This window comes from Trichoderma gamsii (genome assembly GCF_001481775.2).
Source record: "Trichoderma gamsii strain T6085 chromosome Unknown Scaffold_31.2, whole genome shotgun sequence".
Taxonomy (NCBI): Eukaryota; Fungi; Ascomycota; class Sordariomycetes; order Hypocreales; family Hypocreaceae; genus Trichoderma; species Trichoderma gamsii.
The window spans coordinates 23680-36674 of record NW_020171368.1 but is presented as its reverse complement, the minus strand read 5'-3'; the positions used below and the strand labels follow the sequence as shown (position 1 = coordinate 36674).

General features: G+C 47.9%; 4 protein-coding genes across 4 annotated transcripts; 2 read left to right on the top strand and 2 right to left on the bottom strand.

Annotated features, from left to right (window-relative positions):
- Window positions 1-425: 425 nt before the first annotated feature.
- TGAM01_v207908 (GTP cyclohydrolase II) lies at window positions 426-3179 on the top strand (the record flags this gene model as incomplete). Its single annotated transcript, XM_024550204.1, has 17 exons — window positions 426-730; window positions 1117-1182; window positions 1257-1396; window positions 1447-1490; window positions 1553-1590; window positions 1644-1713; window positions 1768-1807; window positions 1855-1910; window positions 1964-2006; window positions 2138-2220; window positions 2272-2427; window positions 2482-2497; window positions 2563-2725; window positions 2799-2828; window positions 2889-2974; window positions 3027-3096; window positions 3167-3179. 17 exons carry the CDS (start codon window positions 426-428, stop codon window positions 3177-3179), a joined length of 1419 nt encoding a protein of 472 aa, XP_024405035.1.
- A 433-nt stretch (window positions 3180-3612) lies between these two features.
- TGAM01_v207907 (hypothetical protein) lies at window positions 3613-7266 on the bottom strand (the record flags this gene model as incomplete). The annotated part of the gene is made up of 4 exons (XM_024550203.1): window positions 3613-3852; window positions 4147-4286; window positions 5109-5136; window positions 5206-7266. 4 exons carry the CDS (start codon window positions 7264-7266, stop codon window positions 3613-3615), a joined length of 2469 nt encoding a protein of 822 aa, XP_024405034.1.
- Window positions 7267-8456: 1190 nt separating this feature from the next.
- On the top strand, window positions 8457-10173 carry TGAM01_v207906 (seryl-tRNA synthetase; the record flags this gene model as incomplete). Its single annotated transcript, XM_018805636.1, has 7 exons — window positions 8457-8589; window positions 8655-8725; window positions 8775-8948; window positions 9007-9425; window positions 9485-9575; window positions 9624-9992; window positions 10051-10173. The coding sequence occupies 7 exons, from the start codon at window positions 8457-8459 to the stop codon at window positions 10171-10173; spliced, it is 1380 nt and encodes a 459-aa protein (XP_018661059.1).
- A 524-nt stretch (window positions 10174-10697) lies between these two features.
- Window positions 10698-12096, bottom strand: TGAM01_v207905 (nucleosome assembly protein 1-like 1; the record flags this gene model as incomplete). Its single annotated transcript, XM_024550202.1, has 4 exons — window positions 10698-11068; window positions 11122-11841; window positions 11985-12007; window positions 12053-12096. 4 exons carry the CDS (start codon window positions 12094-12096, stop codon window positions 10698-10700), a joined length of 1158 nt encoding a protein of 385 aa, XP_024405033.1.
- Window positions 12097-12995: the final 899 nt, after the last annotated feature.

Sequence of the window (12995 nt, the reverse complement as noted above, 5' to 3'; positions counted from 1 at the left end):
GCCAGCGACCCCGCATTCCGCTATCTGCCATGTCCGATCTAAAGTTCCGTCCACCGCCGTGGAGGTACCGGCAAGGTGCTCGTCGGATAAGGTCGCAGTCGTTGCGGGTGACATCGGTACTTATCGCGACGTTGGGCACTATCACCGCTGACCGTCAACTGACTGCCTGTTTCGCCTGATTACGTACGATTGGGTGCTGCTGCTAGCTCTTCTATAGAATGTCGTCCTGCCCAACCTGACTGCCCTTCTCTCTTGTCAAACGGTGTTGAAGCCTCTCTGTATTTCATCGCCGGCTTTGTGTAAATCATTGCTTTTCTTCCAACTTCGACGTATCCCGTGCTCTGTCCTCTTTCAGGAAATCGCCATATCCAAACACCCCTCCTCTTCAGACTGACTATCCCGATTTGGCAGATCTCAAGCCCCTCATGGCTGCAGATGGACAGCAAGATGGTGTCCTGGACGCGCTCCGGGACATCCAGCAAACCCAGCAACAGCTGCTAAGCCATCTTGAGTCCCTCAACGGTAGAATTGGCTCTTCTGCCATCTCAGCGGAAGCACTATCAGCGGCGTCCCTGCTGCCTGTGGATGACAAGGATGCTAAGCCAAAGGACGCTGAGGCTGCTGGAGATCTGGCGCCCATCCAGTCATCCTTTGAGAATGGAACGGCACAGCCCAGTTCGGCCTTGTCTCCAGCCAGCCGCTCAGGCTTTACTTCGCGAATCGTGCTCACGTGTGTGCTGCCTATCCTTAATACTTGATAACTGTGTGAGAAATATGTGTCTCATCCAATGTGATAAACCACAGGACGTATCCCAAGCAACTTGGCATTGACCCCATTACCATGGACTGGGGTAATTCCGATCCATTGCAGCGAGGCCCAGTAGTCGTTTCGAGAGCTGCGTCTACCATTCGTCGCAGAAATGGTTTGTTGTTCCCCATGTTGTCGTGTATATGATAGGCCTTGATCTAACTTGTGGTGATAACTGTTTAGCTGTTGGAGGTGAGTAATCCTATTCTCGTGTGTGGAGTGTATAGAGCTGACTTTCATTTAGCGCAGTAAGTGATGAGAAAACATATTCACACAAAATAGTACATAACGTATTGACCCGTCTTTAGCGGTGGCTCGTACTCGATCTACTATGCGCTGGCTGTTGCTAGCAAAGAACTCAACGCCGATCACAGGTTCGTCTCATATAGAGCAGTACCATTCAAGGAATTTGATACCTTTGATCTTATGTTGACCTCGGACACTTCAGACCCGATTTCACGAATGCTGAGCCTGCTGCTAATATTGGGCCGTTCCCTCAATGGGGTGATAAGAAGAAGATTGTTGCCATGGATCCTTGGGGTCACTTGGTTCCGTGGACCTTCAAAGATATCATTGAAAAGCAAAACAGTATGGCACCCCACGTTATAGTATCTCTCACTTGCTCATTTAGTGTTTAGTCGATATGCGACCAACAATTGCTATTACGAAGGCTCATATGAAGGTACGAACTGTTCTATGTTTTCATGATGCTCTACCTGATTATGTTAACCATGAAATAAACAGCTTCCCGAACTTGCAGAGAGCGTCAAGAGTGGTCGGCTGTGCGTCTTGCTATCGATATAGCAAAGGTTTTCCTAGCTAACGCAATTGGCAGGGTTCCTGATGGAAAGGTGTGCTTGAACGAGCTTGGCGAGTTGGCTGTCACCAAATTTGCCGTAGAGCCGGTATGACTAGACTTTTGTGACATTACAACGCGGTACTAATGGTAATGGTTCTAGGTTTGGTACCTTCCTGGTGTAGCCGAGAGATTTGGAATCGGTGAGTAAATTGAGATCTTCGAAGGCATGCGAGTTAATTAGTTATAGATGAGGCTACCTTGCGCCGCTCTCTTTTTGAGCACACGGGAGGAAGCTATCCAGAGGTAAGTAATTACTCACTCTCGTGGCTAAGATGGCATATATTTACCAGTCACAGCTGATAACCCGTGGAGACATCAAAGTCTTCCTCCCACCCATCGGTATGTGGAATGAACCATTGAATTACTACCTATTACCATTCAAAAAGAAGAAGAAGAAGAAGAAGTAGAAGAAGAAGAAGAAGAAGAAGAAGAAAAAGAAGAGCAATAGTGAGGCTAACAGTTTTGCACAGGCGGGTTGACTGTATACTGCTTCGGCGATCCTGAGAAAATGTCGGATGAAAACGTTCGATTATCACTAAGAATCCACGATGAGGTAGGCAGGACTTCACAAACAAATGGCAGTGAAAAAGCTAACTGGATGTAGTGCAACGGAAGCGACGTTTTTGGTTCTGATATTTGCACATGCAGGCCGTACCTGATCTTTGGCATTGAAGAGGCCGTCAAAGAGGCTCAGAATGGTGGCAGTGGTGTAGTTATATACTTCAGAAAAGAAGGTCGCGCTCTTGGAGAAGTGACAAAGGTATGCCGCTCACACCTGATCATCCAATACAATCTGCTAACGCTTTTGTCATAGTATTGTATGGCTCCCTGTTCTAGATAGTTTAATTTTCTCCCTTATCTATGGCCTAAAGGATACAGCTGACAAGAAGAATAGTGGTATACAACGCACGCAAGCGTGGCGAGGATCGAGCATCGGACTATTTCATGAGGACAGAGAATATTGCGGGTGTGAAAGACATGCGCTTCCAGGCTTTGATGCCAGATATCCTTCACTGGCTGGGCATTAAGAAGATTGATCGCATGTTGAGCATGAGCAAGTAAGTCATTACGTGCAGTGGTTTACTTGTTTTTATCTGTTTTTCTTCTTCTAATTACTAACATGGGCATCAGCATGAAACACGATGCCATAGTTGGTCAAGGGTAAGTCAGCCTCTATACTTACAAACCCCTCTATCCTGACATCTTTTCTGATCATTGCAGAATTCCCATTCACGAGAGAGTGGAGCTTCCAGATGAGCTCATCCCGGCCGACTCAAGAGTTGAAATCGATGCCAAAATTACCGCTGGTAAGTCAACCAAACTGGTGCAGTTGTAGTAAATAGTTGCTAACATACCAAGGCTATTTCACGGCTGGGAAACGGTTGACGGCTGAAGAATTGCAATCTGTACAAGGCAGACTTTGGGAAGAGTAAGTTTCAAAGACCCGTTCTATCGGCTCGAGGACTTATAAAGACATTTACTAACGAATTTTATCCTAGTATCGACCACTAAGAATTGGCCGCTACAAATTGTGGAATGAGATGTGTTAACCCCGTGGGATCCTTGCGCAGTTGGATTTGGAACCAGTTCCTTTTTACATCCCATGTCTTAGCCACTAGTGACATTGTTTTATGTAGTCTGCACTTTGGTATTCAGCAAGATGCATCGATTCAATGGTCAACTGATGAAACAAAATCATATAGTATCGTTATCCGTGTTTGTCTGTCTGTGTGACTCGTAGTCCTATCTGTACCTATCCAGTGCCATTATGTATGTATACAAAGTAGCAACATGATTAAAATTCTACTAGTAACAGCATTATTATCCCATACCTTGACTGATATTATGGCCAGGACATGATTTAGCGGCTGTGAGAAAAGCGTTCTCAGCTCTAAGATATATCGTCTTGTTAACGACCCTTGCCTTGGCTCAACGTGAGCGAGCTCTACATCAAGAGACAATTGCTTTTTGCTGGGGGTTCTCCAGGGCTCTGAGACTTCTCAATCTCGCCAATCAGAAGCTCAAATGCCCTGCCAACATTCTGATTGTATCTCGCGCTCGCCTCTGTCCAACCGCACTGGAATTTCTCGGAAAGCTTCTTGCCCTCTTCGGGGCTGACTTGGCGCTGCTCTGGTCGAAGATCGCTCTTGTTACCTACGATGACGATGGGAACGGATTCGGTACCCTGTGTGTAAAGTTCAAGGCGTATTGTGTCAGCGGTGATTCCGTTGGGCATGGGTGGCCTCCCCGGGGGAGGTTGGGGAGGAGAGCACCGACTAGATGATTGAGAATCTTTTCTCTGACGATCTGGACCATCTCAAACGATGGCAGGGACGATACTGAATAGACCAGCATGTAGCCATGGATGCCGATGAAATGCTTCGAGTTCAAGATGCTGTATTCATCCTGCGTCACACAAAACCCCGTAAGCGCTGGGTCGCGACGATCCGCATAGCGCGCCCGTGGAACCTGAACCTACCTGTCCGGCGGTGTCGACGATTTCCGTCGAGAAGTCCTGGCCCTTCCACTGTATAGTCTTGCTAAAAGTGTTTTCTATCGTCGGGTAGTAGCTCTCCACGAAATGGCCGTCAACGAACTGCACAGCGAGCGATGATTTGCCTGGAACATCAAAGTCAGCCATTAGTGATGCTGCAAGGGTGGCGAAGCAACATCAGGCTTCGCTTTGCTGCTGTTTTGGACGTACCAACCGATCGACTGCCCACGATGGCAACCTTTCTCTGCTTCAGGGAAGGCATTGAAATTCTATGGGAGCGCTTGGGTGGAGAGGATGAAGCGATGATGAAAGTAAAGCAGTGATGTTATCAGTTCAGGCCTTACCCTTGAAGGAGGGATGAAATGCCGGGCCAGAGGTGGGACGTTGGGGCGCTATCACATGGGAAAAAAAGCAGGCTAATGCAAGTACTAGTACGGATAAAGCGAACTAGCCCAACGCAGAGTATCGCGACTAGTAATGCGTATTAGACTACAAGGTGCCTAATTCGTGCATCTGAGGAAGTTTGAGTTGGATATTGGAACCAAACAAGAAATTATTTCGGAACAGTACAACTTAGAATAGAAGCATTTACCAGATTTCGATACATACCTACCTTGTTCATTTTACTGATTTTGAAGGGGCTTGAATGCTGCTGTAAGTTACACACTTCAGTAGGTAACATGAAAGTATTGGTATCATTATTCAATTTCTACAAGTTGTCGTAGCTTATAGACAGGTATATACATGACGTTACAGAAAACCCTCCTAATAAGACCTCCTAGAGAGGCTCTGTACAAGGCTTTCCAGCTCTACTGTTTTGTGATTGACAGTCTTATATATCGTTATGAAGTGCTGAATGGCTGGAAGCAAGCCGTTTGTGACGGATAGCTCTGGGTGACCTAGGTATGAAAAGCCCAGTACTATAGCGAGATAGCTGTATGCTATACCGAGTTTTGACGTCTCGACGGAATCGTCCTATGATTCATGAGTTAACAAATGTACAAGATACTTTGTGTTTTGGGGCGGTATTCTTAATTAGCATACCTTTTCCATTACACGTTCGAGTTCAGACCAAGTCGAAGCCAGCTGATTAATTTCATCCACATGAATAGATGCACGCGCATCCGAGGAGTGTTCCAAAACATTGATCATGATCCCAAGTATGAGTAGAAGCTCGTCATATATGTTACTTTCGAAAGTTGATTTTTGAATAGCACTCTCGACAGTCGAGAACCCTGAGATTACACAGCGGGTCAGGCTTGATAGCAACTGGCGGTCTTGAATTGCAGCTGCCCTTGTCTCATTATTGGTTGTATTGATGGCAAGCTTTAACAAGGTAGCGTCTATGCCGTTGTGTGTTTTTGGCCAGCCTTGCAGCATGCTTCGAAGGAATGTAGCGATCTCAGACATTTCTTGCTGAATTTCTGTAAAAGTTTCGTTTGTGGAGGTTGTGGAGGTTGTGGAGCTGGATTGTGCCTCGAGAATGCAGATGGTGAGCGCATAATCGACGTTATCGCAAGAGTTGACAGACGCAAAGTGAGATCTCAGTCGCGAAATGCTGGTAGCAGTATCATCCAACATAGCTTGGACCTCCTGTGAGTCTAGCAGGCCAATGAGCATGGACAGCAGTTGTAAAGCAATGGTTCGAGGAGAGAGTTGTAGAGATTGGTAGCCATGCCATACTGGCATTCCCAGCAGCGCCTTCTTCACATTGGCTAGTGAGTTCCTGGTTGTTTTTGGCATATTGGAGGATTTCTGTAAAGCAATAGCGGAAATATCCTCTCCTATAGTGAGAAGATTGCTCAACCACACGCCAACCTTGTTTTCCGTTAGCTGGTGAAGCATATGCGGCGCAGGGCCTGACGATAGGAAGATAACAAAGGCAGCAGCGAGAAGAAACCCGCTGATTGTGTCTTTCTCTGAGCTGATTTCCTTGGCTATGTTATCTCGCGATGCATGGTCACGGAATTGATTCATAAACTCCTTCTTTTGTAGCTTGTCAGCCAGTTCGCACAAGGCATTTCTCCGCATGGTTGAAGCCAAAGATCCCGGCGCCCCAATTCTAGACAGCAGATCGTCCACTTCATCCGAGGATCGGTTATTGGCGCCGGCTCGTCGCAGCTCATGAACGCTCCTGATGGCGACCTTGGTCTTCAAGTCGTCGTCGTCGTCGTCTTCTTCAATGGTCGGAGATGGCGGCTTCAAAGGTTCGTCAATATCGTCAATAGATGGGAAGTCGGTGGGCTCTGTTGCATTCGACTCCTGCGAGTTTTGAAGAAAGCTTCGGGATTGGCTATAAGTGAATTTGATCTTCCTCTTTTCCAGTGTATTGGTATCGGAGGTGGTCCTGCGCAGCGGCGCATCCGTGCGAATGCTAGGACGCCCATCTGGAGCGCTTCTCTGCTCTGTCCTATTGATGTGCTCAAACACCGGGACACTCTGGCTTGGACTGGCGCTGGGATCATTAGGCTTATCTGCTACAAGCGCATCGATTAAACGGCGTCGACGCGTTGGTGGCGTTTCTGGAGATTTGCTTGTAGATAGTATTTTTGCTTCTGCACCTCTCCCAAGCCCGATAGCAGCCGATTCAACAGCACTTGATTTTTTTGGCGTCACCGGTAGCGAGTCTGTGGACTTGGAATATACCGCTCCTTTCTTAACAGCACTCGCTTTTGAATGTTTGATATTTGTTCCGCCTGAGTGTCGTACGTGCTCTTGCGCTGAAGCTGGCCTGGAGATCCGGTGCGCAGCTGCGATATCTACCGCCGCCGCAGGATGCCCTGTACCAAATGCAGACCTGTGGCTTCGTTTTCGTGTTGTGTCTGTCTCGCGCGCCTGTTGTTTACGAGCTGCATCGAGGGCCACATGCCTGGCACTGCTAAGCGTTTTCTGCGGTCGCGAAGAGTCGCCGGTCTGCAGAAGAGAAGTCTGGGATTGCTTGGGCCGATGAGTCGTTGAGGCTGCTGGAGAGCTTTTTTCTGTCGACGAAACCTGTAGAAGCGATGAGGTTGGGCTTGGGCTGGTGTGGCGTTTGCGAGAAGCGAGTTTTCCGTATGTAGAGACCTTTTTTCGCTGCGTCTCGGCGGCATTTCGTTGGGGCTCCATGCTAGATGGTGAGTTTGAGGCCCTCGAGAGTTGTAGAATAAATCGGGTGGAGGCGTCGCACTTCTCACATGTTGCGACAGCAGTGAGCTGATTGAGGGAATCGCGATGCGAGATGGCGGTCTTGATGCAGATGCTTAAAAAAGGCGGCCAATCAGGTGCGGTATATGACAGTTCTGGAACACCCTTGCCAACGAGGGGCAGCTGCTAGAGGCCGCAGAGCGCATGGGGCGCAGATCCGCAAACAGCGACTAGAGCAAATACTGGAAGAAGTCCAAGATGGAGGACTTACTGTTATGGAGCGGAAGGACGTATCTACATATAACATTGTTATACCTATAAAGTGTAGATACAAGTGAAGCTGATGTGATTCATCTAGCTAGAAAAAAAAAATAGCCTGCCTGATTCCAATAGGAGGTGAATGCAATGTGACATGGCAGGTGAAATCAGCCACGGGCGCATACCCTAAATCAGGAAGGAACTCAAGATTTAGAGCGCCAGCAAATGATTACTGAGACGGAAGCCAAATAGCAAAAGCATGTCTTGGTGAATTTGGATTTAAGAGAAAAATGACCATTCTTCTGAGTTGATAAACTACGAGTCAATACACATAAAGATATATAGCGATAAATGCGAATTTGGGCGCTATCATGCATAAGGACTTTGACACTCAAATCGGGCTCCATATCAATTTCAGTACTATCAATAACGTAGGTAGATAAAGGATACCAGATACCTACCAGTAACAAGTCCACGCAAACCGACACATTAATTACCTATAGTACTCTTTGGTTGTGAAAAACAAATATATACAGAGGGCCATGTGCGTTAGCCATACATTTAAATATCCATGTTAAAATCACAAGTATCAGACACAATTCCAGGTACTTGATTGCGAACAGGGCGCTGACTTTTAATATCCATCTGCTGTTTGGCCTATTTGTCCGCCTCTTATGCATGTACGCCATTGCCGCCCAGCACTAAGGCCAGGGTCTTGCAAAAGCGCCAGACCCCACCTTGCGCACCCCTCCATTTTTGTTTTGTGACTCGACAGATAGAGAGAGCTTCGCTTTGGTCCTCGACTTTAGACTTTTTTTTTTTCCTGACCCCAGAAGTTGCATCTTCCGATTTGCTGCCTCTCAACACCAGACAAGAATAGCCTGCAAATACAACTGCTGCAAAGGGCCTTCACCATGCTCGACGTAAACGACTTCATCACCGAGCGCGGGGGCAATCCCGAACTCATTCGCGAATCGCAACGTCGCCGTTTTGCCAATGTCGAGATTGTCGACGAGGTGATTGCCCTGTTCGAGGACCACCGCAAAAGTACTTTTAAATCCCGATCTCAACTTTCGTAGCCGGTTCATTTTTGCTAATACTATTTGCTATAGCTCAGTACGGCGCCAGCCAAATCAAGGGCAAAATAAACGACGTCCAGAAGCAGATCGCGACCAAGAAGAAGGTAGACTACATCTATATGCCTGGCTCTGGCGGTGTTTTTGCGCTAACAGTTGCTGCAAAAGGCCAAGGAGAATGCGGATGACCTTCTCCAAGAAAAGATTGCGCTCCAGAAAGAAGAAAAGGCTCTTAGCGAGTCAGCGGCTGAGAAAGACGTGCTTCTAAAGGCCAAGGTCAAGTCCATCGGAAACCTTGTCCATAGCTCTGTGCCCGTGAGCAAGAACGAGGTGCGATTTCCCTAGACATCCTCTTTCGCTTGACATTCTTCTGACCCATCAATGTTAGGATGACAATGCAGTTCAGCGAACATGGGCCCCCGAGGGTGTTACCGTCGAGAAGCGGCCGGTCCTGTCGCATCACGAGGTCCTTCTCCGACTCGATGGATATGATGCTGACCGAGGTGTCAAGGTCGTTGGTCACCGTGGATATTTCCTGCGCCAATGGGGCGTGTTTCTCAACCAGGCCTTGGTGAACTACGGTCTTGAGTTCCTCACTCAGCGTGGATACTGCCCTCTCCAGGCCCCCCAATTCATGCTCAAGGATTACATGGCCAAGACCGCCCAGCTGGATGATTTCGACGAGCAGCTGTATAAGGTTGTGGATGGAGACTCAAAGAATGACAAGTACCTCATTGCCACCTCTGAGCAACCCATTTCCGCTTTCCACGCCGACGAGTGGCTGCAGCCCAAGGAGCTTCCTATCAAGTGCGACATGCCACAGACAGAACTTAGATGGATGGCGATTTGCTGACCATCAATTTTAGATATGCTGGTTACAGCACGTGCTACCGACGAGAAGCCGGATCCCATGGTCGAGATGCCTGGGGTATCTACCGTGTTCATCAGTTTGAAAAGGTGAACGCACCCGCTCTATCCACTTGTGACGTAGCTAACTTATTCTAGATTGAGCAATTCCTGCTTACCGACCCAGAGAAATCTTGGGAAGCATTTGACGACATGATTGCTGTGTCGGAAGAATTCTACAAGTCTCTGGGACTGCCATACCAGGTGGTCGCCATCGTTTCCGGCGCCCTCAATGATGCCGCTTCCAAGAAACTGGATCTGGAGGCCTGGTTCCCCTTCCAGGGAGAATACAAGGAACTCGTGTCATGCTCCAACTGCACGGACTACCAGTCTCGCGCCCTTGAGATCCGCTGTGGCACAAAGACACAGACGGATATCAAGAAGAAGTACGTCCACTGCCTCAATTCTACATTGTGCGCAACGACGCGAACTCTATGCTGCGTTCTTGAAAACTACCAAACAGAAGATGTAAGTCTTTACATGAGATGATCGTATACCAGTCGATAGTAATTTTAACATGTTTTAGGGTCTGCGTGTGCCGGAAGTCCTCCGAAAGTATCTGCCTGGAGCCCCAGAGTTTATCCCCTTCTCAAAAGAGCTGCCGAAAGAGACTTCGTCACAGAAGGCACTTCCTCAGCGAAAAAAATAGATAAAGCAGAAAGACGGGCGTGAGTTGAGATATAAAGGGTGGGAGCTATGTAGAAAAATCAAGATATCACGTTAGCTAGTTAGCTAGTCACATAGAACCCCAAACTGCATCGCACTGAACATGGAATCTCCTTTGTTTATGTCTTCCAACAGGGACTGATTATTGTTTTTGAAAGCACAATTCGTTCCGCATTAAAAACTATTAGCAAAATACATGTTGCCCCTAATACCTGGTTATTATTATGAGATGAGATCTCTGAGTACGTGAAACACAAACAGTAAGAAAAAAGAACATTCTTTTGGAGACGATCACCAATGAAACAAAACATATAGCGATGTCATTAATTTCAGTTACGCCAGTCCTCTCATCCTTATCCACTTCGCATCATCCATCCCGCGCATTTTCCTCTAGTGTGTAGAAAGCTTCCAACTTCTAAATTCGGGGTAGATGCTGCTCTTTAGCTCTGCTTGCACTCGGCGGCCTCTTGCTTGGGCTTTCCAGACTCGTCCTTTTGTCATTATTTGTTAGCCTCGCAACAGACATTGAATGGAATAAGCGGAACTTACATCCTCATCAGACTCCTCATCATCATCGTGATCTTCGCTCATGTCGTCCTCATCATCATCTTCGTCGTCGTAGTCGCCGGCTTCTAAATCATCCTCTTCAAATTCTTCGTAGGCGAGAGCCTCGCCGGTGAACCAATCAACAGCACGTGGGATCAATTTCTCCTTGATATCCTCGCCAAGCTGGTAGTCCAGCTCCAGACGCTCCTCGATGTCTGATGTAACATCGTCTTCGGGATCAGCATCGTCGGTAGGAGGCTTGGGAGGGGAGAAGAAGTTGAAAAAGGATTCCGTCGGCACCGACTTCTTAACAATACGGGTCTGCTTGGTGTCTACATCAAGTCAGTTTGCAGTCGAGAATTTCGCTCAGGAAAAGGCAACTCACTCTTATTTCTCTGCTTCTTAGCCTCAACACGGACTGTCAGGTCCTTGCCAGGGTACCAATCGATCTTGTGCCCCTCGGCATGGTCGTAGATGAAGTCGCCACCGTAGCCGCTCTCGTTCTGGTAAAAGTACGTCTTGGTGATGATCTTGTCGGAGAAGAACTCATTCTCAGCAAACTCGAAAATGAGGCGGAAGCCCGGCTTGTCAAGGTACTCCATGCGGATATCGGTAAGATGCTTCAAAGCAGCTTCGTCCCGGTCGGTAATCATTTCCGCAAGGGTAACTTGGTTCTTCATGGCAGACAGCCAGAACTCAGGAATTCCCTTGACGGCCTCAGCCAAGTCATCGGGCTGTGCGGCCTCTTCAGCGGGCTCGGCAGCCTCTGCTTCCTCCTCCTGGTCCTCATCTCCCCTCTTGACTTCCTCGTCGGTGGGCTCAACCTTGCCGTTGATGATTTCAGATCGCTTCTCGTACAGAGGAGTAAACTTGGCAAAGTACTTCTTCTCGAGCTGAAGAACTTCCTCTTGGAATTCAGACTCCAGTTTGGCATGGTCCTTCTGAATGGCTCGCAGTCCTGAAACCCGACGACGGACAGGGGCGGGAAGAGACTCTATGTATCCAGATGACTGTCCAATGAGAGAGCCGAGTCGCCCTTGAATCATCTGCACGAGTTTGGGGTTTTGCGCCAGCAGAGAGGCGGCAGCTGCTCGTTCCATATCATCTAAAAGACGGAGACACAGTTAGACACGCATAATTTGCATCCATTATCCGGATTGGACTTGCCTTCTTTGATGCTGGCCACGCCGGGCTGCTGGGCGCGGGAGGTGATGGGCGCGGTAGCAGCTGGCGTATTCTGCGGTGTACTGAAGGCGGGGTAGTCAGTATCGCTATATGCAATCAATAGAGAATTGTGAAGACTTGTCGTTACTCACGGCGCAGTATACTCAGAACGCTTGTTTCGAATAGGCTCAGCCATGATGCTTGTCGGGTGAGCAAAAAAGCATGCAAATACAAAATGAGGCCGTTGGGGATTGGGAGAATGTGAAAACGGAAAGATTTGGAGAGGAGGCGTTGGCGGTGGCTAAGAGTGGTGGGGCCTCAGGTTCAAGAAAATTTGGCTAGCGGAGCAGGCCTGAGGCGCGTCAACGGGCGCGAAACCCTCAACAATTTAGAGCCTGGAACTGAGTACAGGTACTTTAGGCAATAGACAGCGCTGTACATTAATGGACAGCAGATAAGATAAGGAGAAAAAGTTGCTGATTCCGCCACCACTGTGCTCCGGATCCGTGCTAGTACGCTACCAAGGCCTTCCAAGTAGGGAGAATATTGAAACAGAATGAGAATTTTTTTATAGAAACTATTTTAATATTGGACAATTGTTTTGTCAAACACTTGAGTTGGTACTGGCTATTTGCTGCCCTTTTTACGTATACTAAGTTTATTGGTATACTGCCAACTACCTCTGTCAAATTGCGTAGTACTTCTTGCACTAAGCCAGATGCAGAGCCATCGATCGATTAGTAAACGCTAAACCTGATTCTAGAAGACGGCATCTACGTTTGTAGTCTAATCGCCATTATCATCTTAGCTAACCACCAAGCAGCACACGCTCTGACGCACTTAAGTTCTTATCGCGGCCCGCGTTTTTTCCTTCACCTCGCGATGCTTTGAGTGAACCTGAACATCTTCCCTCTTCGTATTGACATAATCCCGCTCCATACACTCGGCGCCAAAGAGCGCTGCCTTCCGTAGGTGATACTCGACCTTTTTGCCGCCGATATTTCGTCAAACTGGGCATGCTGTACGCCTCTGCAGTATGAATGCCAGATAAAGTCACCCAGCTCGCCATTTTACTTTGTTCCTCAGGGGTTTCGT